Here is a 23891-nt window from a genome sequence, read left to right as displayed (position 1 = left end):
TTCTAGAAGTGGGCCTGAATTGCTTAGGAATTGTCTTTTTTGTTGTTGTGGGTTTTTTTTTTTTTTTTTTTTTTTTTGGTTTTGGTTTTTCGAGACAGGGTTTCTCTGTGGCTTTGGTTCCTGTCCTGGAACTAGCTCTTGTAGACCAGGCTGGTCTCGAACTCACAGAGATCTGCCTGCCTCTGCCTCCCGAGTGCTGGGATTAAAAGCGTGCGCCACCATCATCTGGCTAGGAATTATTTGTTGACAGTAAAGTCATTGACTGTGGCTTTGTGACTCTTGGGGCTCTCTTCTCAGGGTTCTCCCCACACCCATTGGAACTAAATTGGAATAGTCATAGACTTTAAGGTTAGATTGTTTTTTCTTGTTATATTTAATATGGAGAGGGTACGTTGCACAAATACACAGAAGTATCTTGGAAGTCAAAAACAGTAAAAAAAAATTACAGAGAATACTTAGGCAAACACAGATGAAATAAAAAAAGCCTTAATAAGTTTTCTAAGAGATCTTTAAAGGTTAACAATGTGAGATAAAGGTTGCTTGAAAAGGGTCCAGTGGAATCCCAGGTGGGAAAGTACAATTAAATAAAAAATACAGTTGGTGAAATTGGGATCAAGTAACATAAAAAAGAAATTGGTTTGGGGCATGGTGGTGTAATTCCAGCACTCCAGAGGCAGAGGCAGGCAGACCTCTGAGTTCTTGTGGTCTGCAGAGTGAATTCCAGGACAGCCAAGGCTACCTATTTCGGGGAAGAGGGGAAAGAAAAGAAAAAGAAGTTGGTGAGGTCATATTTGGGGATCTTCCCTTTGAGGAAAAGAAGCATTAAAAATTAAGAAATAAGTGGAAGACTAAAGAAGTACCTTTTTCTCCCTAAGATCAGAAATAGGGCAGTGACCCTGCTTAAGCCACTTGCTAATCATCTTCTTGCTGTTTCAGAAAAAAGCCAAAGGACAGGAGTTGTTCGATCAAATTATGTATCACCTGGACTTGATTGAAAGTGACTATTTTGGCCTGAGATTCATGGATTCGGCTCAAGTAGCTGTGAGTATCTTTTGGAGGTTCTGTCGTGACTACAGAAATGGCAGTTTTCAGATCTGCCACTTTAGCTTGTGTAATTTGCTTTTAGAATATTCAGAGTTATGCAGCTATCATTATTTCAGAACACAGTGTCACCCTTGAAAGCAGCCCTGGGTATTATTACCTCTCCATCCTTGTTAGCCTTCTCCAACACTGTACTACTTCTATTCATTTTCATTTGCCGATTTTGAAAATTTGATGTAAATGATCATCTAGTTACAACCTTTCTTGTCCAAATGTTTCCAAAGTTAATATTTGTTGTATGTAAATTTTTCAGTATTTGATTCCTTCCTGTGGCTGAATAATTTGTATCACATTTTGTTTATCCAGTAATTGATGGGCATTTTGTTTGGTTCTATTTGACTGTTACGGATGCTGCTCTGCACATCTTTGTTCTTCGGGGCATATTTCAGTTTTCAGGGTTATGCACCTAGGAAGGGATCGGAGTTATCTGATGAAATTTTGGAGTGCATGAGATTGCAGTGTTCCGTAGTGGCTACACTAGTTCACATTCCCACGGCAAAGTAGAAGGGTTTCTTTCTCTCCGCCCCACATCTTCCTCAGTATTTGTTACTTTTTGTTTCTTGATAGCCATTCTATCTAGGGTGAGACAGGATCTTGATAGTAGCTTTGATTCGTCTTTTTCTAATGTGCCTAAAGAGGTTGGATTTTCAGTTATTTATTGGCTAACTGTACTTCTTCATTTGAAAAGCGTGCGTTCAATTCATTTGCTCATTTATTGTGTATTCTGTATTTTCTTAGGTGTTCAGTTTTTTATGTTCTAGATATTGATCTTCTTTGAGATAGATTCCCTACCATTCTTCAAACTCTCTCTTGACTCCGGTGATTGTTTCTTTCACTTTATAGGACTTTTAGTTTTATGTATTTAGAGTGAGTGACTGTGTGTGTGTGTGTGTGTGTGTGTGTGTGTGAACTCCATACATGTATACGTTTATACTGGCATACACATGACATGGAGTATGTATGGAATTCAGAGGATAATTTGGGAGTTGGTTCTCAAATTCCACTTTGTTGAGGTGGCATTTCTTTTGTTTCTGCCACTACATGGCAGACATACTTTGAGCTAGTTGGCTTCTGAGTTTCCAGCCCATTTTCTTGTCTCTACCTCCCATTTTCCCATAGAAGTGCTAGTATTACAGGTATAGACCCCTGCAATGGGTTTTTAAATCTGGGTTCCAGGGTTCAGACTCGGGTCCTCAGGTTTGTAGAGCAAGCACTTTTATCCCCCGAGCCAGCTCCCTAGTTCCATGCATGCTTCCAAGTACTGAGAAGTTTGCATCCATGCTCGTTAAAGAGATTCTTCCTTTTTGTTTCCTCCTCCTCCTCCTCCTCCTCCTTCTCCTCCTTCTCCTCCTTCTACTTCTTCTTTTTTCTTCTTTTTTCTGTTGAGTCTTTACCTGGTTTTATTATCATGGTACTACTGGCTTTATAGCAGAGAGGTATAAGGCATTCCTTCCCTTTCTATTTTATGCAATACTTTAAAGAACGTTGCTGTTGCTATCTTTAGAGGTAGATCTGTGTCTGTGGCCGGGCAATGGTGGCACATGCCTTTAATCCCAGTACTCAGAGGTGGAGACAGCTGGATCTCTGTGAGTTTGAGACTAACCTGCTCTACAGAGGGAGTTCCAGGACAGAGTATGTCTGGACCTGGATTTTTCTCGTCAAGAATTTCTTTACTGTGCCTTCAATATTGTTTTTAAGATGTATTTTTATTTGATGTGTATGGGTGTTTTGCCTGAATGTAGGTCTGTGCACTGTGTTTACATTGCCTACAGTGGCCAAGGCATCAGATCCCCTGTAACTAGTTATAGATAGATGTTAGTCACCATGGGAGTGCTGGCAATTGAACCCCAGTCCTCTGGAAGAGCAGTTAGTGCTCTTAACCTTTGAGCCATCCCTCCAGCCGCTCAATATTATTCTTGTTTAGTCTCTTGGTTTAATTTTGGTAGATCATGTGTCTAGGAGTTATTTTGGGTTTTATTTTTTTTCCAACTTACAAGTTTTCAAATGATCCCTCATAATCATCTGGACATCAGTAGTATTGTAATTTCTTTGTCTCTAGTTTTATAAATATAAGTTTTATTGTTATTATTATTATTGCCTGTGGATCACCAATATTATTTATCCTTCCAAAGAGTTGTCTCTGTTATGTTGATATTTTATATATTTTTTGATTACTGTTTGATTAATTTTAACTCTATCTGTATTATGTATTTCTTCTGCGTTTAGTTTTGGACTTTTTGTACTTGCGTTTTTAAGACCTTGAGTTGTTCTATTAGTTCATTGATTTCTCTAATTTCTTAATATGAACACTGTTTTAAAGATTTATTTATCTTCATTTTATGTTGTGAGTGCCTGCATTTATGCACATGCACTGCATGTACGCCTGGGTCCAGAAGAGGATCCAGCTCCGTTGGAACTGGAGTTACCTTTATGGGTGCTGGGAACTGAAGCATAGTTGTCTGGCCGAGTAGGAGCTGATGTGGCAGCTGAACAGTCTCTCTGCTCCAGCACATGCGCACTCTATTATCAGTTCCTTGCCTGTTGCTGTGATAAAATACCTTAGGAGAGCACCTTACGGAAGCTCTGCCCTCTCTGCCCTCTGCAGTGCCAGGCATGCCCGTGCTGCACATACACATATACAAGACAGAAGTGCAGAGAGTAAGTTTGTAACTTAAGAGCTATTCACATGCTGAAGTCACTTACATTCAGTCATGATTTTAGCATTTTAAAAATTTTTAACAAAGGTACCTTGGAAAATATTTTGTGATGTCTGGTTTGGGTCTTCTTTTGCTATGACTTATGACAGACTGTTCACTCTAAGGAAAGCAGTCGCTCAGGAAGGGCTAGTCAGCGTCTAGACTAAACAGAAGTGATTTTTTTCAGTTACAAATCTGCTTTTCTTAGCATTTATGTTTTTAACTTTTCTAAAATAGTTTAAAATGTTAAAAATGCCTCTGCTGACATGTTTCATGTGGAGACTGTTCTGAGAGATGGTTAACATTTTTATGCTTCAGGCTCTTTGCCCTTTGAGCAGTAGTGGTGTGTTTCTTCAGTGAGCCTGGGACGAGGGTGTGTGTGTGTGTGTGTGTGTGTGTGTGTGTGTGTGTCTGTCTGTCTGTCGGGCCTAGGATGAGGATATGTTGGGGGGGGGGGTCTGGGACAAGGGTGTGTGTGTGTGTGTGTGTGTGTGTGTGTGTGTGTGTGGCTGGAGGACCTGGGATGACGGTGTGTATGTGTCTTGATGTTTCAGAAGCTTCCTTGCTGACTCTTTGGTTTAGTTATGTCTGGTATGTATGTGATTATATTATTGCCTTTTAAGATACATGAATTAATTGTTCTTCTATAGCCACCTGCTGAGGGTGAAATACAGCTTTCTGCATTTTTTTAATATCTTAAGTTTCGCAACTAAACTTTTTAAGGTGTGAACTATTTCAATTTTACATTAAGCACCCAAGCGTCTGCATCTGCATGCCTTCCATCTTTATCTTCTTAGCAGTTTGAACATGACTCTCAGAGACTCTGATTCTAGGAAGTGCATCAGCGCCTGTCTCTGAGCTCTGAATTTTCCAGTCACTGCTCTTGGAATGTGGAGGAGATGAAAGAAAACAGACTTGAGAATCCACAAACATGAACAAGAGCAGTGACTCAGGACTCCCCCAGCTCCTACATCGCACTTTAGAATATGTTTGTTTGCTTCTCTTACTGGCGTAAGACACTAGAATCGGTAGAGAAGACTGGGATTACTGCTTGCTGCAGCACCTTCTCTGCTGGGATAACTTTGTGTTTAATGGTAGGACATGGGTAAGAGTGGGAAAGTATATTCATGAAAATTGTCTTTGGGGTTTTGTTTGTTTTTACCCTTTATTATTTTTGTTCATGCGTGTGCCTACATGTGATATGCATGTGGAATTCAAGGACAACTTGGGGGAGTTTCTTCTCTCTTCCACTGTGGTCCCAGAGGTCTAAGTCATCAGATTTTGTGGCAAGTTCTCTTTCCTGCTGAGCCATCTTAATGGTCCTGAATAGATCCAACTAGGAAAAGATTTCTGAACAACTGGGAATGATTTTATTAAGTCCTCCTTTTCCTTCTTATTTTTCCTGAAAATTTATAATTAATTGACAAGAGTGATGGAGCACACCATTAATCCCAGCACTCAGGAGACAGTGGCAAGAGGCTCTCTATAAGATGTAGGCCAGCCTGGTCTACACAGCAAGTTCCAGACCAGCCAGGGCTGCATAGTGAGATCCTGTCACAAAGCAGGAGACCAGGATAATTATAATTAGCCTGTTGATTTTTCAGTGTATTTTTAACTGTCCTTCAAATACAAGAACATGAAAGAGGAATTATTCTAGTTTGAAGGAAGCTGAGACAGAATCAAGAGCAACGGTTCGTATCTTGAGGGAATGTGTACCGTTTATAGGGGATAGATCTTGGGGGTGGAGACTGATGCCTTTATAATTTTTTTTCATGTATTTGTGGGGTAGAATGCAGGTACCCTTGGAGGCCAGAAGAGGGCACTGGATCCCCTGGGGGCTGTTGGTAACAGGTGAGCTGCCTGGCATGGGTGCTGGGAACTGAACTCGGGTTCTCTGAAAAAGAAGCATGTGCTTATAACCTGGCATATCATTACTCTAGCCTCTGTTGTTTCACTGTTACTCCCCGAGTCCATATGATTATCTATATCAAATGTTACAATAAAGGAGCTATTATTCTTAGCAATGAATTGTGTTCATAACACATAATCTTTTAAATATCTTTTGCAGTTTTATTTATTTTTTTCTTTTCTGTATATGAGTGTTTGGGCTGCATGGATGTCTGTGTACCACATGTTACAGTACCCACAAAGACCAGAAGTCATCCTATCCTCTGAAACTGATGTGCCATATGGTTGTGAGCTGCCTTGTGGGTGCTGGGAATTGAACCCAGGTCCTCTGGAAGAGTAGCTGCCAGTGCTTTTAACCACTGAGCATCTCTCCAGCCCCTCACCAGTCATGTCAGTTACTATCTTATTATTGTTACCTCAGTCTAAAAGAATATACATTGTGTGTGTGTACCTATTTGTACATTTTGATGAAACAATTTATAATACTTCACAGTGAATCCTTTAACATATAGCAGTATTGCCAGACATGGTGGCACCTGTCTTTAATTTCAGCACTCAGAAGGAAGAGGCAGAAATTCAAGACCATCCTGGTCTACAGAGTTCCAGGATAGCTGGGGCTATAGAGAGGGGCCCTATCTCAACCACCCCCCACATTCCCCCAAAATAGCAGAATCCATTTCAGATCTTTAAGTGTTTGCTTTCATTTTTTAATTGCTTCATTGTGCTTTTGTCACTTTCAAATGTTTCAGCCAGTTCATCATTGGATGGTTGTCTTATGCTTAAGGAATTGCTTGTAGGAGTGTCATAACATTAGGCCACTTCATATTTGAATAGTGGTTTCTGGGCCAAGATGAAAGCATTATTTGTTGCCCCATGTTGAAGTCATCCTAATAAATCTGTTTTCTGCCTACTAGTAGGATTTGTACAACTGAGCATTTGCCTTCTGAAATATATTTAAAAGGGGCTGGCCCACAATGTATTAAATGAATTAGCCACGTAGCCTACCCAGCTTGGAATCCAGAGGAAACATACATAGGACTGGGATGTGACTCAGCTGCAGGACCCTTGCAGGACTCTTGTCTAGCATACTTGAGGCCCTGGGTTCAGTCTCCCCCACAGCCAGACTAAGAAAACTTTGCAGTCGCTGTCTGATGTGTTTACAGAACATCTTATTCAAGGGTAGAGGGCACCCTGCTGGCAGAGTAAGAGCTCTGTAAGTTTCACTTGAGGGCTCTGAAGAAGAAGAAAGGAAAGAAGAGGCTCAGCAAATAATAGGTGAGGAGAGCAAACAGCTCCAGTGCAGTGCAGCCTTAGCATTCTTGCCTAGCAGGGTGGTTGAAACTGAGTCCATGGCTCTGTGGACTAACACAGGAGCACCCCCTTCTTTTGGTGTTTGGAGTTGAAAGTGTGCTGAAGTGAGCTCACCTATGTGAATCGTAGCTGGACCAATGCCGCCTGTCGTTGTGAGGGCCTGAGATAAGGGGTTTGTAATGAGCTGGAGCTGCTTTGTCACTGGAAACATCAGGAGTCGTTTCAGGTTTGTTTGTGTTAGGAGCATTTCCCAGTGAAGAGGCTATAGAAATTAAAAGGCTGTTTATTACTGGCTCAGAACTGTCCTGAGGACCATGCCAGGTTCTTCTAGCATCGCCACCATGAAGAAGGTAGTTCAGCAACTGGGGCTCAACCATGTGAAGGTTTCCCAGGCAGCTGCAGACTTGAAACAGTCCAAGTTTCAGAGTGATCAGCATGACCCCACTGCTCACTGGAGTATCTTCAAGTACAAATTCTTTCAGACCCCAGAAAGTCTGCCCTTTTTTGAACTTATATATCTTGAGGATTCTCAAACCACTTTTTGTGAACCAGTGAATATTTTCAAGAGAACTAAAAAGTCTGTACAAAAGCTTCTATATAACACGTGCCGTAATATATAATCCTCTGCTTGTCAGCCCTGAACATCTGCCTCTCTGAATTTTCATGGATTTCTGTTTCACAAGATTCAACTAGTTCGTATATACTGACTGTAGCATACAATGAAACAGAATTTTTTTAAAAAGACTGTTACTGTTGAAAACAGAACTGCTTGTCAAGTGTAAACATTTTTATTTGTAAATCGGAAGGACAGTGACTACTTGTTGATAGACATTGTCATGATTTTGGAAAAAAAATCTTGCTTTTTAAAACCTTCAGGCCCTTTAATGAGTACTAAATAGTCATTGTTTTGCAAAATTCTAGTAACATTTTCTCTTCTCTGTGTTAGGGTCTGCCACTGAATCTTATAAAGGAATGGAATTTTTCTCCCAAAATGTTGTCTATGTACTATTTATAATGGTACTGTCGCGCACGCAGTAGCCATCTCTAGCTGCAGCCCTCTTCTCTCTAACTGAACAGTTTCAAGAGAGCCATTTATTTGGGAACTGGGGGAATTAAGTTTATAATTTAAGCCGTGAGAGCCACCTTGAAATAGAGAATTCAGCCTGTCCCTTTGGTTTTCCCTTTGTGAAATACTGCGTAGTGTTGTCCATGAAGCTGTAGTAAGCAGTAACTTGTTAAACATTAAAGATCTACCATTTGCATAAGTACTCAATTTTATTTTTCCATTTGCAGCATTGGTTGGATGGTACAAAAAGCATCAAAAAGCAAGTAAAAAGTAAGTATTGAGAAATTATTTGTGAAATTGTGCAAATAAAATATATCAGAAACACCTTTTTAATAGTAAGAACATTAGAAAATCATGTTTTCTATGAGTCTCTTTATCATCTGCCTTTGCAGGGTGGGCTGTAGTCAGATTGGTCTCAAGCGCAGAAGCCTTCCCGGCCTCCTCGGTGCTAGGAATATTGGTGTGTTTTAATGTGCCTGGCTAGCATGGCGGCCTTCTAAACTTCATGTCATTGTAATATACCAATTCAGTGCCCAGTAGTGTGGGTTGAATATTAATCTAGACTCTCAAGAGTCTTGTAACTTGAGCTTATAGGAGAAATATTTGCAGCTCACAAACTGACTTGAATTCTTACGAAATATTTAACTTCTCTTTAGGTAATTACTTGTGTTGCTATTTTGTTGGGCTTCCCCCCTCTGTTTTTGTGTGTCTGTTTTTGTTTTGGGAAGCTCTACCTGCCCCTAAGAAACGTTTTGAGACCTTAAAGCTGTAATAGTTTTTTTTTTCCTTTGTCTTTCCAGAAATTCATGATACAGGCTATGCACAGTGGCCTAGGCTGAGAAATACATGGTAGATTTACTCTGTCCCCTTTGTCTGTGCAGTCAGCTGACATAGCCGGTCACACGCACATGTAAACCGTGTGTCTAGTGCCATCATAGGTCAGAAAAGGGCACAGAATCCCCCGGAACTGGAATTGCAAGCAATTGTGAACCACATGGGTGCTGGGAATCAAAGTCAGGTCTTTTTCAAGAGCAACAACTGCTCTTGAGTGAGCCGTCTCTCCAGCTCTTCCTTACCTCTGTTCTTTTAGAAGAGTGATGGTTCAGTGCAAGAGAGGTGGCTCAGATCGGGAGCACATGCTGGTCTTGCAGGGGACCCACCTTCAGTTCCCAGCACCTGTATTGGTGGCTCACAACTGCTTGGAGCTCCAACTCCAGGGAATCTGACACTTTCTTCTGGACTCTGTGGGCACCTGCATTCACACATGCACATAACACCCCCATACACATAATTAAAAGTAAGACTTAAGACAATGAAGTGAAGCCATTCACATGAAATAGATTATTATTGACTTGGGGAAATACCAGTGTTCGGTCCCCGCGGCCTGCTTGTCCCTGTAGTGTCAGATTTCAGGGCAGCTTAACTTTTGTCTTTATAAAGTACTGGGAAAGGACTGATGAGAATTCAGCAGTCAGTGTGTGCACTGGACTGAGTTTGAAGTGCGGGATGCTTGGCCTTGCAGTTACTTACGTTGGCATTCCTCAGCCTTCACTAAAAGTGTAGCTCAGCAGGTTTTCCGGGCTGTTTGATTGTACCATTAAGATTATGCACTTGGCCCTGAGCTATTGGAGTTAATGTAGGGCTGGCTGTCCTGGGCTGACAGGTGGATGTGGTAATGCCGTGCTCTGGTTGGCACACTTTAAAACGCCTGTGTCAGGTTCCTGCCTGGCTCTGCTGTGGAATAACGCTACAAGGATCTGTTCTTTTCCATTATACGGTGGTAACTGTCAGCCAGTTCACCGGTGAAAATTGTTAGTAAGTCAATAACACTTAAAGCTCTTTTCTTTTTTAATGGCAGTTGGATCACCCTATTGTCTTCATCTTCGGGTTAAGTTTTATTCCTCGGAACCAAACAATCTTCGTGAGGAGCTAACCCGGTAAGGCCACTACTAAGGGTTATGTCAGGGGCATTCCTAGGATTTCTCAGCTTAGCAATAAGGTCTCAGGTGAGTTTTTATATTCGAACAAGATGTTTAAAATGTCGGATTCTAGTCAAGTCAAGTAAAATAGCTCAACCCTAAAATCTCAGCACTCAAGAAACCAAGGCAGGATTACTGAATTCAAGACCAGCCTGGGCTCCATAGTGACTTTCAAGCTAGCCTAAGCTACAATGTGAGACCTTGACTTAAAATATTAAAATAAAAGTATATGATTCTTATTTGTTGTTCAAAACAAAGAGAGTTGGCTTTCATGCACCCAGCAGAGGTGACTGGTGAGTCAGTTCATGGGTTTTTTTGTTTTGTTTTGTTTTTGTTTTTATTTTGGTTTTTTTTTTAATTATGGTTTATTTAACTTTATTTTTATGTGTGAAGGTGTCAGATAACCTGCAACTGGATCTTCAGACAGTTGTGAGCTACCATGTGGGTGCTGGGAATTGAACCCAGGTCCTCTGGAAGAGCAGTCAGTGCTCTTAACCACTGAGCCATATCTCCAGCCCCTTATTTTGTTTTTTTTTTTTTGTTTTTTGTTTTTTGTTTTTTTTTTTTTTGGTTTTTCGAGACAGGGTTTCTCTGTGGTTTTGGAGCCTGTCCTGGAACTAGCTCTTGTAGACCAGGCTGGCCTCGAACTCACAGCATTCCTCCTGCCTCTGCCTTACAAGTGCTAGGATTAAAGGCGTGCTCCACCATCTCCCGGCTTGGTTCATGGATTTTAAACAGAACTGACAATGTTTTGATAAATTACAATCTTATTGACATTCACTGTGATCTGACTTTTGTTACCACCTTCACATAGGTTGGTTCCTGACTTCTTTACTTAATAAATAATACCATCAGTTAACAACAATATTAGATGCCAATTTGAGTAATTCTGGATAAAGCTTCAGGTTGTATCCATTTCTTTCTTTTATCCTGCCTTCTTACTGCAAACTCATTGCTTCTCTACACAGTCCTTGCTAAGTAACAAGGGTGAGTTGTTAGAGTATTGGGAGGATTGCTGCTGTTATCCTTACACCTCTCGTGTAGGTGAGTGTGTTGTCAGAGTTAAGGCTGGTCATAGGGATCATTTAATAAATATCTGATATTTTCTCTGCAGTGCCTCTGCTCCTCTTCTCTTACCTTCAGGTGTGCACCTTCAGGTGCACTTTCTTCCTCCTCTCAGCGCCCTTTTTCATTCATTGTTTTTCCCTTACAATTATCTTGTGGTAAAATTCTATAATTAAAAAGTTCTCTCAGGGTATGGTTGTGCATGCCTTTAATCCCAGCACTTGGCAGGCGGAGGCATGTGGATCTCTGAGTTCTGGCCATCTAGGCTGCATGGGTGAAATCCTGTCTCAAAAAAAGGGGGGGGGGTGTTCTCAAGTTAAAATGATTGTATTTTTTTTCCATAGTAGATTTGTTCTATTTGGTTATTGTGTCTTTTATTTTCCTTAGGTATCTATTTGTTCTGCAGTTAAAACAAGATATTCTCAGTGGGAAGTGAGTATTAAATTATTTAGTACATAACTACAAAATTCCTGAGTAGTAGAAACCTAAGTTAGAAAATAAGTTCAGCCCAGAGCTGGCGAGATGATGGCTCAGCAAGTAAAGGACCTGAATTTGCGCCCCCAGCACCCATGTAAAACCCAGGGGCACTGTGGCATCTTAACCCCAGTGCTGGGGCTCACTGCCCAGTCACTGTAGCCAAAAAAGTAACGAGGAAAGGAACAGAGGAAGAGTCTTGACATGGCCCTCAGGCCTTCTCATGTGCACACGTAGGCAAGTGCACTTACACATGTGCACACAAATAAGTTCAGGGCTGTGTAAAGCAAATGCTCAAAATGTAATATATATTAATGTTGTTTATCTTAAAGATTATGAAATTGACTTAGCCAATTTGTCTTTTGATCTCAGATTAGAGTGTCCCTTTGATACAGCCGTTCAGTTGGCCGCTTATAATCTGCAAGGTAAGTGGTTCTTGTGCTGGATAAGACGGGAGCATAATTCTTTTGTGTGATGCATGTCTGAGGATAAAGAATAACTTCAGAGATGGCTCGGTGGTTAAGAGCACTAATTGCTCTTCCAGAGGACCAGGGTTCGACTCCTAGCACCCACATGGCAGCTCACAACTGTCTGTAACTCCAAGATCTGACTCCCTCACACAAACACATATAGGGGAAACAACAATGCACGTAAAATAAAAATAAATAAGTTATATTTAAAAAAATTTAAGCTGAGCAGTGGTGGCACACACCTTTAATCCCAGCAGAGGCAGGTAGATCTCTGTGAGTTCGAGGCCAGCCTGGTGTACAAGAGCTAGTTTCATGATAGGCTCCAAAGCTACAGAGAAACCCGGTCTCAGGAAACCAAAATTAATTAATTAATTAACTAATTAATTAAATTTAAAAAATTGTACCCATGTTCAATTCTTGACTTCTGCTTTGATTTGTTTTAAAATACTTTTTTTATTTTTATCTTTGGACAAGATAAAAATTTTTATTTACAAATATTCTGTTTCTCTAAATGTACACAGAGGGAAATATTTGGATTAAAATAGGTTAAAAATGCAAAAAATAGAGACATTCTGATTAAAAAAAAAATCAAGGGCACTTGTAGAAGCTGTTCAAAAGCTCAAAAGTAATATGAGTTAGCTACAGGACACCAGGACATGGGGAACAGCCTCAGGACACCAGGACATAGGAAACAGCCTCAGGACACCAGGACATAGGAAATAGCCTCAGGACACCAGGACATGGGAATAGCCACAGGACACCAGGACAAGGGGAACAGCCTCAGGACACCAGGACATGGGGAACAACCTCAGGAGACCAGGACATGGGGAACAGCCTCAGGAGACCAGGACATGGGGAACAGCCTCAGGAGACCAGGGCATGGGGAACAGCCTCAGGAGACCAGGACATGGGAACAGCCACAGAAGGGGCTAGAACACATGGGGAGCAGTACATCAAACTTACTGGGTCGTCCGCTAAAATACTTTTCATTTTTAAAAAGTTTGCCAGGCAGAGGTGGCGCATGCCTTTAATCCCGGCACTTGGGAGGCAGAGGCAGGTGAATCTCAGTGAGTTTGAGGCCAACTTGGTCTACAGAGTGATTCCAAGACTGTTACACAGAGAAAATCAAAAGAAAAATAATTATTATTTTTCATTGGCTTTTCCTCTCAATTCTTTGCTCTTTTAATTTTCTTTTTTTAAATGTTTAAAATTTTATATTTATCTTATATGCATTTTATTTTATATGCATTCATGTCTGTGTGGGAGTATCTGATCCCCTGGAACTAGAGTCACACACAGTTGCCTTGTGGGTGCTGGAATCAAACCCACATCCTTTGGAAGAGCAGTCAGTGCTCTTAACCACGAAGCCATCTCTCTTGCCCAGCCCATTCTTTTTTTTTTTTTTTTAAATTTACTTTAAGTATCTAGGTATTTTGTCTGTTGTTATGTCTGTGCACCGTGTGTGTGTGCCTGGTGCCCATGAGGGCAGAAGTAGACATTGATTCCCTGAAACTAGAGTTATAGTCAGTTGTAAACTGCCAAGTGGATGCTGGGAATCAAACCCAGGCCCCCTGGGAGAGCAGCTGGTGCTCCCAACTAATGAGCTCCTGCTCTCTTTCCATCTGTAGAACTTTGAGACAATTTGCAGCCCACCTGCTAACTGAATAAATGTTGAGACTGGACCCTAAGCTGATTCTTTTCCATAAAGAGAACACAGTGACATAAGAGTAAATTACCGTGGTTGTTCATGGCTGGCTTTCTTCATGCCTGAAAAATGATTTTGTGAGGAACCCAAACATAACGTAAACAAGATCAGTCCAGTGTACATTGAAAAGTGCCTGCTGGTCACGTTGAAGTATTTTTTAATAAATGAGATAAGTGGGAAACTTACCCAAATACTTCTGTTTAAGTATTTTCCCCAAAAGTGAACATTTTAAAGGAAATCTGTAATTTGAGTCTCCCTGTTCACCCATTAAAAGAAAACATTTTTCTGGAATATCTCACTGTATACTATAATTAGAGTTATATTTAATGATGCTCAGGACTTTAGATTTTTGCCCTCTTAGTGGTTGTACATCTATTCTAAGATCAGCCATCTTTGTCACTGTGTAGATAATAAAACAATATGCACATTTTGCAGTAAACCTAATAATTTTCCTTATTTTACTTATTCATTATTAAAAAAGCATATTTTTCTGGTGATAGGAATTTTTACCTGCTTGATTTTTTTTTTTCACTGTTGTGGTCTGTCTCCGGATTAAAACTTGTTTTCTGTCTATCTGCATAATGAAGGGGAGACATTAGTTTGGAAATGCTCTCTGTATTCTGTTTGTCCCTCGTGACAGCCAATGTGCTTAAAAGTGGGGTATGTATGGGACTGGGGATTTCGCCTGCTAGGTGAGAGTTCCTGATCTGCAGATAGAGAGATACTAATCCCTGGCACCCATATGGAGATCTGGCAATTTTGTAGCTAACACAGGCAGATCCAAGAACTTGATGGCCATCTAAAACGGTGAGACACCTGGACTTAAGACAGTAAGTCAGAAAACCATCAGGGGAGACACCTGCCATCCTCTTCTGACCTCTACATGCGCAGGCTTAGGTGTGTGTCCTCGGACACTCCAGTACATACCCGCCCCCCAAACATACACACACACACACAGGATTTATACTTGTTTTTATTTAGCACATTTGGCTTACTAGTGCTCGAAGCATTAGTCTAGAGGACATAGAAACTCCAAATGAGTGGTTACCATTGGTATACATTATGCTAAAAAAAATTTCTTCACGTATCTTTAAAAGTTTTTTTAGTATTAATACTTTTGCAGCCAGGTAATGGTGGCAAACACCTTTAATCCCAGCTCTCAAGAGGCAGAGACAGGTGGATCTCTGTGGGTTCGAGGCCAGCCTAGTCTACAAGCGCTATTCCAGGACAGGCTCCAAATCTACACAGAGAAACCCTGTCTCGAAGAAAAAAAAATACTTTTACATTCCAGACAAATACTGTATCTTACACTACGATGCTATATACTGTGCATCTTGAATAGTTTTTTTTATAGCTAACAGCTAAAACTGTCTTAAGAATTACAATGTCAAAGATGTTTTTTTCTCTGTGGAAATACAGAAATATATTTCCAAAAGCTAAGCATTAGTATATGAATAAATTAGGAGAAAGGTATAATTAAAAATAGACCACCAACAATTGTGATTTATGTTGTCTTCTCTATTATCATGACAGAATATCATTACCAAGGCAATTTATAAAGGAAGCATTTAATTTGGCACTCAGAGTTACAGAAGGTTAGAGTCCTTGACTGTCATGGCAGGGAGCATGGGAACAGGCAGGCAGACATGGTGCTGGAGCAGTAGCTGTGAGCCTGCATCTGATCCACAAGTATGACGCAGAGAGGATGACTGGAAATGGCATGAGAATTTTAGACCTCAAAGCCCAACCTTACTAACACACCTCTGAAAAGGCCACTACCTAATCCTTCCCTAAAACTTCAACTCACTTTGAACCAAGCATTTAGCTGTAAGTGTATGGGAGCCATTCTCAGTGAAACCACAACGTTTGTGTGTAGCTCAAATCCTAGATGGAAACTGGATTCTTGGGGGGAGTGGTCTAATCTTTATGAGTGGCTGGCTGGTAGCTTAAACAATTTTACTAATCCTCTTATTCTTTGTTTACAAAATGTGTTTTTGCCAGGCGGTGGTGGTGCACACCTTTAATCCCAGCACTTGGGAGGCAGAGGCAGGCGGATCTTTGTGAGTTCGAGACCAGCCTGATCTACAAGTGCTAGTTCCAGGACAGGCTCCAAAACCACAGAGAAACCCTGTCTCCAAAAACAAAAACAAAATGTGTTTTTTAAAAAGGATTTTCATACAGGTTTTTTCTATGTAGCTCTGGCTGTCCTGGAACTTGCTGTGTAGACCAGCTAGCCTTGAACTCACAGAGATCCATCTGCCTCTGTCTCCAGTTGTTGCGCCTGCACTACGGGACGGTACGTGAGCCAGGAGCTATGCTGGAGATTTAAAAACATACACACAGACAGAGACACGGGGACACAGGTCATCATTGGAACAAGAATGCCAACTTTATTGTGCTCCAGGGAAGTTTATATTGGGATCCTTAACTGATAGCCACATCCCAGCTCTTGGGATTTCCAGTGTAAAACCCATCAGAATTCACTCCCCTGCCATCAGGAACTCATGAGGGTCTAGGGCTCAGAGCAGTTGCAAACACAGGAAAACAAGTTGTTTTGCTCAGTTCACTCCAGCAGGCAAAGGGTCTGAGGCAGGCAAAGAAAGTCAAGGGGCCAAGGGTCTGCACCCCCATCATGCAGTGCTGGAATTAAAGGTGTGTTCCACCACTAGGATTTTCCCAGTATTTAGAATATTAACACAGCATAACTTTGTTAACTATATTTGTAGCTGAGCTTGGCGACTATGATCTCGCTGAACATAGTCCTGAACTTGTCTCCGAGTTCAGATTTGTGCCCATTCAGACCGAAGAGATGGAGCTGGCTATTTTTGAGAAATGGAAGGAATACAGGTAACTCATAATTTGATCATACTTTTTAAACATCACCACTGTCACTATTTTGTATTTATTTTCTTTTGTTTCTGTTTTTCACTAAAATCATTTTATGCTTATTGTGTTATAATTACTATATTTTAAATTTCAGAGGTCAGACACCAGCACAAGCTGAAACCAATTATCTGAATAAAGCCAAATGGCTAGAAATGTATGGAGTTGATATGCATGTGGTCAAGGTAAACTCTATTTTTCTTCCTGGGGCTGGAAGGATGGCTCCAGTTATGAGCGTGTGGTGTTCCTGTAGAGGTTCTGCTCTGGGTCCCAGCACCGTGTGGAGCAACACACAAATACCTGAGACTCCAGCTCCACAGGATCTGATGCCCCCTGCTTGACCCTGTGTGTCCATATACATGATTTTAAAATAATAAAGTAAATCCTTTTTTAAACATTAATTCCTTTGCAGTTTTAAATATAACTGTGAATTTTGTAGTGTGAGGGAAGGCATGAGTTTGTATAAAACACCTCTGAGAATTTTTTGATAAGTGGTAGGTAGGGAAAATATGGCTGAAATAAGATATTAAAAGACTAGAATCAGCTGAGAGTGGTGGTGTACAACTTTGATCTCAGCACTGGGAAGCAGAGGCAGGGGGATCTCTGTGAGTCTGAGGCCAGCCTTGTCTACAGAGTGAGTTCCAGGACAGCCAGGAATATGTAGAGAGACCCTGTCTCCAAACACAAAAACAAAAGACTAAAATCTATAGAAAGATACATTATAAAAGAAGAGAAAACTAAAATTCTAGAAATGTATATGGATGCTTGTAAGATGTTGATTTTTAAGTTGAGAAAATCTTTACTAGCTTTTAAGGTCATCATTATTATTTGATGCTGTTTTATATCGCTTAAGCTCACTATTGAGTAGACTTTGCTAAAATAAAATAGTTCAGTAAGCAAGGTTGATACTTTGTAGCTTGAAGAGGATTATTTTTTTACTGAAAACATCTTGAATATAAATATTAGCCTGTATATAATCTTTAATGAGAAAAATCACCAGTTGTGTGAAAACTTGAAACCTGTTTCTTGTGTACAAACAGAATACATTTTATATTCTCTCCTTAAATTAGGCTAGAGATGGGAATGACTATAGCTTGGGACTAACTCCAACAGGAGTCCTTGTTTTTGAAGGAGAAACCAAAATCGGCTTGTTTTTCTGGTAAGCAGTGTGGATATCAGAAGTCCTCTTGTTTTTAATGGGTCAGAACACTTATATCGTTAATAAAAACTGTGGCAATGGAATCCTCAGCAGTTTGCAGTGAAGTTGTGTTTGCTGTTCTGCTTACTTGTCTGCAGTCTCCCCAGAGCAGATCTCAGTTCTCTAGCTCTGTGCCCCAGTAGTGTCAGGGGGTCAGTGTGTGTCCTTATGAAGCGTTCTTCCCACGGTGGCTCTCCCCACGGTGGCTCTCACTGTTAGTGTTCTCCCCATTCCTGCTGTCAGGCTGGACTCCTGCTTCCTGGCCTGTTTCTGTACTCTGAGATGGCACGCAGATTTCACAGCCCTAGAGCACTGAACTGGGAAAGTGTCTGCGTTGTTGCTTTTTTGTCACAACTAATGCAGCATTTGGCATGTGATACAGACACAGCTAAAGGTGGCCCATGTTGCTGATTTTGTAACATGCCAAGGCTGTTGGCTTGAAGCCTTCTTACCCATATCAAATTCAAATCCAGTTTACTGGTAAAATACAGTAGAAGACCCTAAACATGTATTTTCTTAAGTTTTTACTTAGGGTTACAGAATTCATTGTGTCACATTAGGGGTGTACAAAATACATATATTTCTTATTTCCTTCATATTTTTAATGTTATATGGGCAACGTCAGTTTATTAGTTGGTTGCTTTTGAAGTATGTGTTTGCCTCCCTTTAAAGACTTTGATGGGCAGTGCTGGCTGCCTTAACCTTCTTATCAGTGTTCGGACATAAGGAGACATGTCTGATATAGAAAAGGATTGTCCCCTAATCTGGCTATTGCTCTTATATTATTACAGGCCCAAGATAACCAGATTAGATTTTAAGAAGAATAAATTAACTCTGGTGGTTGTGGAAGATGACGATCAGGTAGGAACTGTGCTGTGTTACTTACTTAACAGCATTTGTACGTTAACAAATGGGGATGGACCTCAGAACAGTAACTTACCATTGCTTATACTTTGAAGTAAATTTCTTATTCAGGTCAGACCATCCTAAAAATGTCCCTTTGTGCCATTACTCTTAAAGATTATGTAAAAGCTTATCATTTATTATTTCTTTGTTGGTAATGTATCTAAGTGTGCAAAGGTTACATTAGGTGACTCTCTTCCTTACTTCTTAATAAAAGAGCTAAAAGAACAAGCCAGCTGCCTTTTATTGGAACACTTTGGAGGCAGGGACAGATGGATCTCTAAGTTCAAAACCACCCTGGTCTATATAGTGCTGGCAGTGAGGCCTTGTCTCAAAGACACAAATAAAATAAAAAATCCACCTGGTGATATTTTTTACAATAAAATATGATTTGATATTTTTTGTTAATTTTATTTTTTATTTAATTTCAATGTCCCATTTAAAATGACTTTTATGTATTTCTCTTAGCTTTTTTATCATATTCGGGCATATTTTCATGTTCCCATTCCCCTTATAATTGACTTTTTGGTTGTGCTTATATAAAATGTGATAAGCAGCAGGCAGCAGTCAAGTTCTATCATCTTTTCTGGAGTTTTGCAGGTATTTTATAAGCTCTTCCTGTTTTAAGTTTGACTTCTTTTAGTTGTTGGAGGACAGGTAAGTAGTGTGCTGCATTGTGATAGTAACCTCCTTCCACTCCTCTGTAGTTCTTGAGGATATGGAGACCTGATTGAATATAGTGGCTAGCCAGAAGAGTGGACTGTAGCTTAAGGCGAGGCCCTTAGGTGGCTGCACTGTTTTTTCTTCAGTTTTTTAATATGAGCATTAGATAGGTCACTTTTATAAAACCATCTCTGAGTTTCCTGGTGTTAGATAAATGAAATGATACGTTACCAGAAAATGGGTTTATGGGAAGCACTGCTATTCAGTCAGTACACTTTGATATTCTTTTCTTGTTACAAGTAAACCTGTACATTTATTAAACAGAAAAGGAATTTTTGTTGCTGATATAGTATGTTGCTTTTTACTTCCCAGAATGAATAAGAAACATATTCTCAGGGGAATTCACGTGCAGTTGATTGTCCCATGGAGAAGTTATTTTAATAGTGTAGTGATTAGTGGGAATGTGGAAATATATGATCTTGGCCAGTCTGCAAACAGATAGACAGTTATGCTCGTGACATCGTTTTCATAATTAAAATGATGCATAACCAAGAAAAATGGAATTGATGTGAAAGAACTTAATAATACAGTAAGTGGGTGTTATGGTACTGGTTTTGAATTTTCAAAAAGAAATTTGTATTTGAGAATTTCTTATCTTCATATAAAGTGCTTCCACCAGCTTTACCCTCATTGCCTCCTCACTAGTTCCTCCCACCCCCCTTTTTCATTTGTTTTGACAGTATTTCATTCAAACTACTGTGTCTGTTGTGTGCGGTGGCTTTAATTTTGGAAGATTTTGATTTTTTTCTCCCTTGTTTATGTTTCCTGAGATGTATTTTATAAAACAAAAGTCCAGAAGATACAAAGGTTCCGAGTTCTAGTTTGTTTTGTTTTCAATGATATTTTAGATTTCTATTTTGCTTAGTTCCTAGGAATTTACCTACCTTTGTATCTTGCTGAAGTTTGATGATTTTCAAACTTTCTGACCAAAAATCCTACATTTTGGGCCAGTGAGATGGCTCAGTGGTTAAAGGCCTTGTTTGCAGACCTAATGACCTGAGTTTGATCTTTGGGACCCTTGTGATGGAAGGCAAAACTAACTCAAGTTATCCTCTGACCTCCATGTGTGTGCCATGGCACACAGGCTGGTACACACACACACACACACACACACACACACACACACAAGTTCAAGTTATCCTCTGACCTCCATGTGTGTGCCATGGCACATAGGCTGGTACACACACAAGTTTGTTTGTTGGGTTTTTGTTTGTTTGGTTGGTTGGTTGGTTGGTTTTGTTTTTTGTTTGGTTGTTTGTTTTTTTGCCCTGGAGCTCATTCTGAGACCAGGCTGGCCTCAAACTCAGAGATCCTCCTGCCTCTGCCTCCCAAGTGGAGGTTTAAAGACGTTCACCGCCATCACCCTTGCTAAGCTTTTTCCTCCCTTTTACATCACATGGAGTTTATACCTCTAATGTCAGACCTTTAGAAGTAGAGGTAAAAGGAACAGGAGTTCAATGACTGCTTCAACTACAATGAGACTCAGTTTCAGAAAACAAATGCAAACAAGAAAACAAGTTCTCTACTCTCTAAACTGGAGGTGGAAAGCAACAAGGTGGTGATAGTTACTTGGTTTTGAGGCCAGGCTTTAAGATCACATTCATCCCCCTTTCCTCATTTCCTCCCAGGTTGACCCCCTCCCTTTTTTCATAAGAAACTATCTCTCTGTTCAAATGTTCTGATCCTCTGGCTCTTACAGTACCTCCCCCTCCTGCAATGTTCCCTAAGCTCTAAACTGTAGGGGTTATAGTGTAAATATATTAATTGGGGACTAACAGCCCATGGCCAATTTGGTCTCTCTCTGCCTTTTGACCAGATGTGTTTTTCTGTAATGGTATCTGTCTGCCTCTGAAAGCAGCTTCTTTGATGAGGGGTGAGCATCACATTTAATTGTGGATCTAAAGAAATGTATTTAGGATACAGTTTGAAAGTACACTGGTTTAGGAGTGTGGCTATAATAGGTTCTCTAGATTCCATGGCCTCACCAGCCACAGGTAGTTGGCTGAGTTTACAATGCCAGATTCCTTTTAGTAAGCAGACCTCAAGTTCATCAGTTAAGTGACCATTGGTTGCTGCCCAGATCTGAGTGCCACTCATCATTGCACCTTTAGTAATGAATGTCTTGCTGTGACTTGTAGGCATTAGAGTCAGGGCTGCTACTCACTGCTTTTCTTCCTTAGCAAGCTTTTATGGCTCCTTCCAACACTATGAGAGTAGTTTGGTTGGGTTTTCTTTTGGGGGGGGAGTTGTTTGTTTTTACTTTTGATTTTCGAGACAGGGTTCCTTTGTGCAGCAGCTCTGGCTAATCCTGGAACTTGCTGTGTAGACCAGGCTGGCCTCAAACTCAGAGATTTGTCTGCCTCCTAAGTGCTGGGACTAAAGGTGTGCACTACCATACCCATCGTAGCACTTTTTTTTTTAATGGCCTCTGGACTTTTCATGAGTGTTGTATGTGACTGTCTATATGGAAGTGTACATGGAGGTGCACATGTGTGTACATGTTTATGGGACCAGATATTAGGTGTTGATTACTTTCCACCCTGTTTTGCAACAGGGTCTCTACTAAACCTGAAGCTCACCTATTTGACAAGACTGGTTGGCCAGCACCATAGTCGCCCATCCCCCAAAAGTTTCCGAGAACAAACTAGATGCTTTTTTATTTTTTTAAGGTTTATTTTATTTTTAATTATATGTAGTGGGTGGGTGGGTGGTTAGTGCAGATGAACTTGGAGACGTGAGCTCGCCTTGAGCTAGATTTAGAGACTGCTGTGAGCTGCCTGATGTAGGTGCTGGGAATCAAACAGATGTCCTGAAAAAGCAGTGCTCTTAACCACTGAACCATGTCTCCTGAAACTTTACTATTTACCTTTCTGCGTTGATTTATTTTGACACAAGGTCTCTTGTCTAGCTGGCCTGGCGCTTACTGTGTATGTAATGCTGGCCCTGACCTAGTGGCATTTTACCTGGTTACTAGGATTACGGGCATTCGCCACATGCTTAGCTGCCTTTTGGTATTGGTACAGTTGTATTTGTATTGCAGAAATAGGAGATGTGACTTAATAAACACCACTTTGTCTTTTTTAGGGTAAAGAACAAGAGCACACCTTTGTCTTTAGACTGGATCATCCAAAGGCCTGCAAACACTTATGGAAATGTGCAGTGGAGCACCACGCCTTCTTCCGTCTCCGAGGACCTGTCCAAAAGAGTTCTCATCGATCGGGATTCATTCGACTAGGATCACGATTTAGATATAGGTTAATTCCCCTAAGTTTTCACATTACCCTCTCTTGCATACAGACCAGAAAAGTTAAAACAACACTGATTTTACTGAGACAGAAACAAAGACAGAGAAATAAAGTATGTTGCCAAAGATACTTATTGGCTAAAATTTTTAAAGAAGTAATGTTACGGTTAATAATTTCTTGACTAGACAGGAAATCAATTATTGATTTTATATATACTATTCATGCCACAATTTACATTTATTTAACAAGGTGGATTCTCCATCTGACAGGTTGTGTTCATACAGAAAATTGTATGGGGAATTAATACGAATAATACTGTTCGTAGTGATGAGGCAAGCAGGCCTGCTTTTCATCCCACCTGGCTTCTGCACGGCTAGCTTTCCACCCGAAATGACAACACACAAAATGTATTCTTTTAAACACTGCTTGGCCCATTAGTTCCAGCCTCTTATTGGCTAATTCTCACATCTTGCTTTAACCCTTATTTAGTAATCTGTGTAACACCACAAGGTGGTGGCTTACCTAACCTGTGTCCATCTCAGGTCGGAGAATCATGGTATCTGCCTCACTTCCCTTCTTCCCAGCATTCTGTTCTGTCTACTCCACCCACCTATGCTCTGACCTATCAGGCCAAGCAGTTTCTTTATTAATTAACCAATGAAAGCAACACATAGAAAGAAGGCCCACCTACATCGACTGTAGGTCTCTAGAAACCCAAAAATCAATTGCTTTCACTGACTCCTTTGCCATGAATTTGAAACGCTTCAGTTCTTGTTACGTTCAAGTAGCTGCTCAGGTTGAGTCTTGAGTGTGCCATTGGAATCAACTAAAGAAGGGATGGCCAAGCCAGTAAGGTAGCAAGTCATGCACAGATTCTTAATATAATTTCTCTTCTACCATGTCAGAAATGCTTACGCATTTTCTTCTTAGCTGGAAACCAAAGAAGTACAAGAGTAGTTTTTAAAAGCATTTCTGGAAAAAAAATTTTTGTGGAAATAATAGAAAAAGTAACTGGAGCTAGGGCTGAGGACATAGCCCATTGGTAGAGTGCTTGAAAGCATGTATAAGCCTGTAGTTCAATCCGTAGGACCACAGAAGGAGAATTAACTGGAAATCTTGTTCTGGATTACACATTTACATTGATACATGTGGATAGGAAATTAG

The 23891-nt window shown here is 40.5% G+C and overlaps 1 protein-coding gene, 1 non-coding gene and 1 pseudogene across 5 annotated transcripts in view; 2 read left to right on the top strand and 1 right to left on the bottom strand.

Moving 5' to 3' along the window:
* Epb41l5 (erythrocyte membrane protein band 4.1 like 5) overlaps positions 1–23891 on the top strand; it is a 114332-nt gene that overhangs the window by 13755 nt on the left and 76686 nt on the right. For all 4 annotated transcript variants that reach the window (XM_041648399.1, XM_041648397.1, XM_041648398.1 and 1 more), the window contains exons 3-12: positions 937–1041; positions 8310–8352; positions 9941–10019; positions 11514–11558; positions 11973–12025; positions 16502–16622; positions 16756–16843; positions 17729–17817; positions 18648–18717; positions 22567–22736. In XM_041648399.1, coding sequence (XP_041504333.1) covers positions 937–1041; positions 8310–8352; positions 9941–10019; positions 11514–11558; positions 11973–12025; positions 16502–16622; positions 16756–16843; positions 17729–17817; positions 18648–18717; positions 22567–22736 — 863 coding nt within the window. The remainder of the gene's footprint in view (positions 1–936; positions 1042–8309; positions 8353–9940; positions 10020–11513; positions 11559–11972; positions 12026–16501; positions 16623–16755; positions 16844–17728; positions 17818–18647; positions 18718–22566; positions 22737–23891) is intronic.
* LOC121445866 lies at positions 7331–7571 on the top strand (annotated as a pseudogene).
* LOC121446680 lies at positions 8871–8999 on the bottom strand. Its single transcript, XR_005974111.1, has one exon. It is a non-coding gene; the product is annotated as a small nucleolar RNA SNORA51 (small nucleolar RNA).

This window comes from Microtus oregoni, unplaced genomic scaffold, assembly GCF_018167655.1.
Source record: "Microtus oregoni isolate MIOR12 unplaced genomic scaffold, Mior012 000003F_ref0000135, whole genome shotgun sequence".
NCBI classification, from domain to species: domain Eukaryota; kingdom Metazoa; phylum Chordata; class Mammalia; order Rodentia; family Cricetidae; genus Microtus; species Microtus oregoni.
This window is presented reverse-complemented; position numbering and strand designations above follow the sequence as displayed.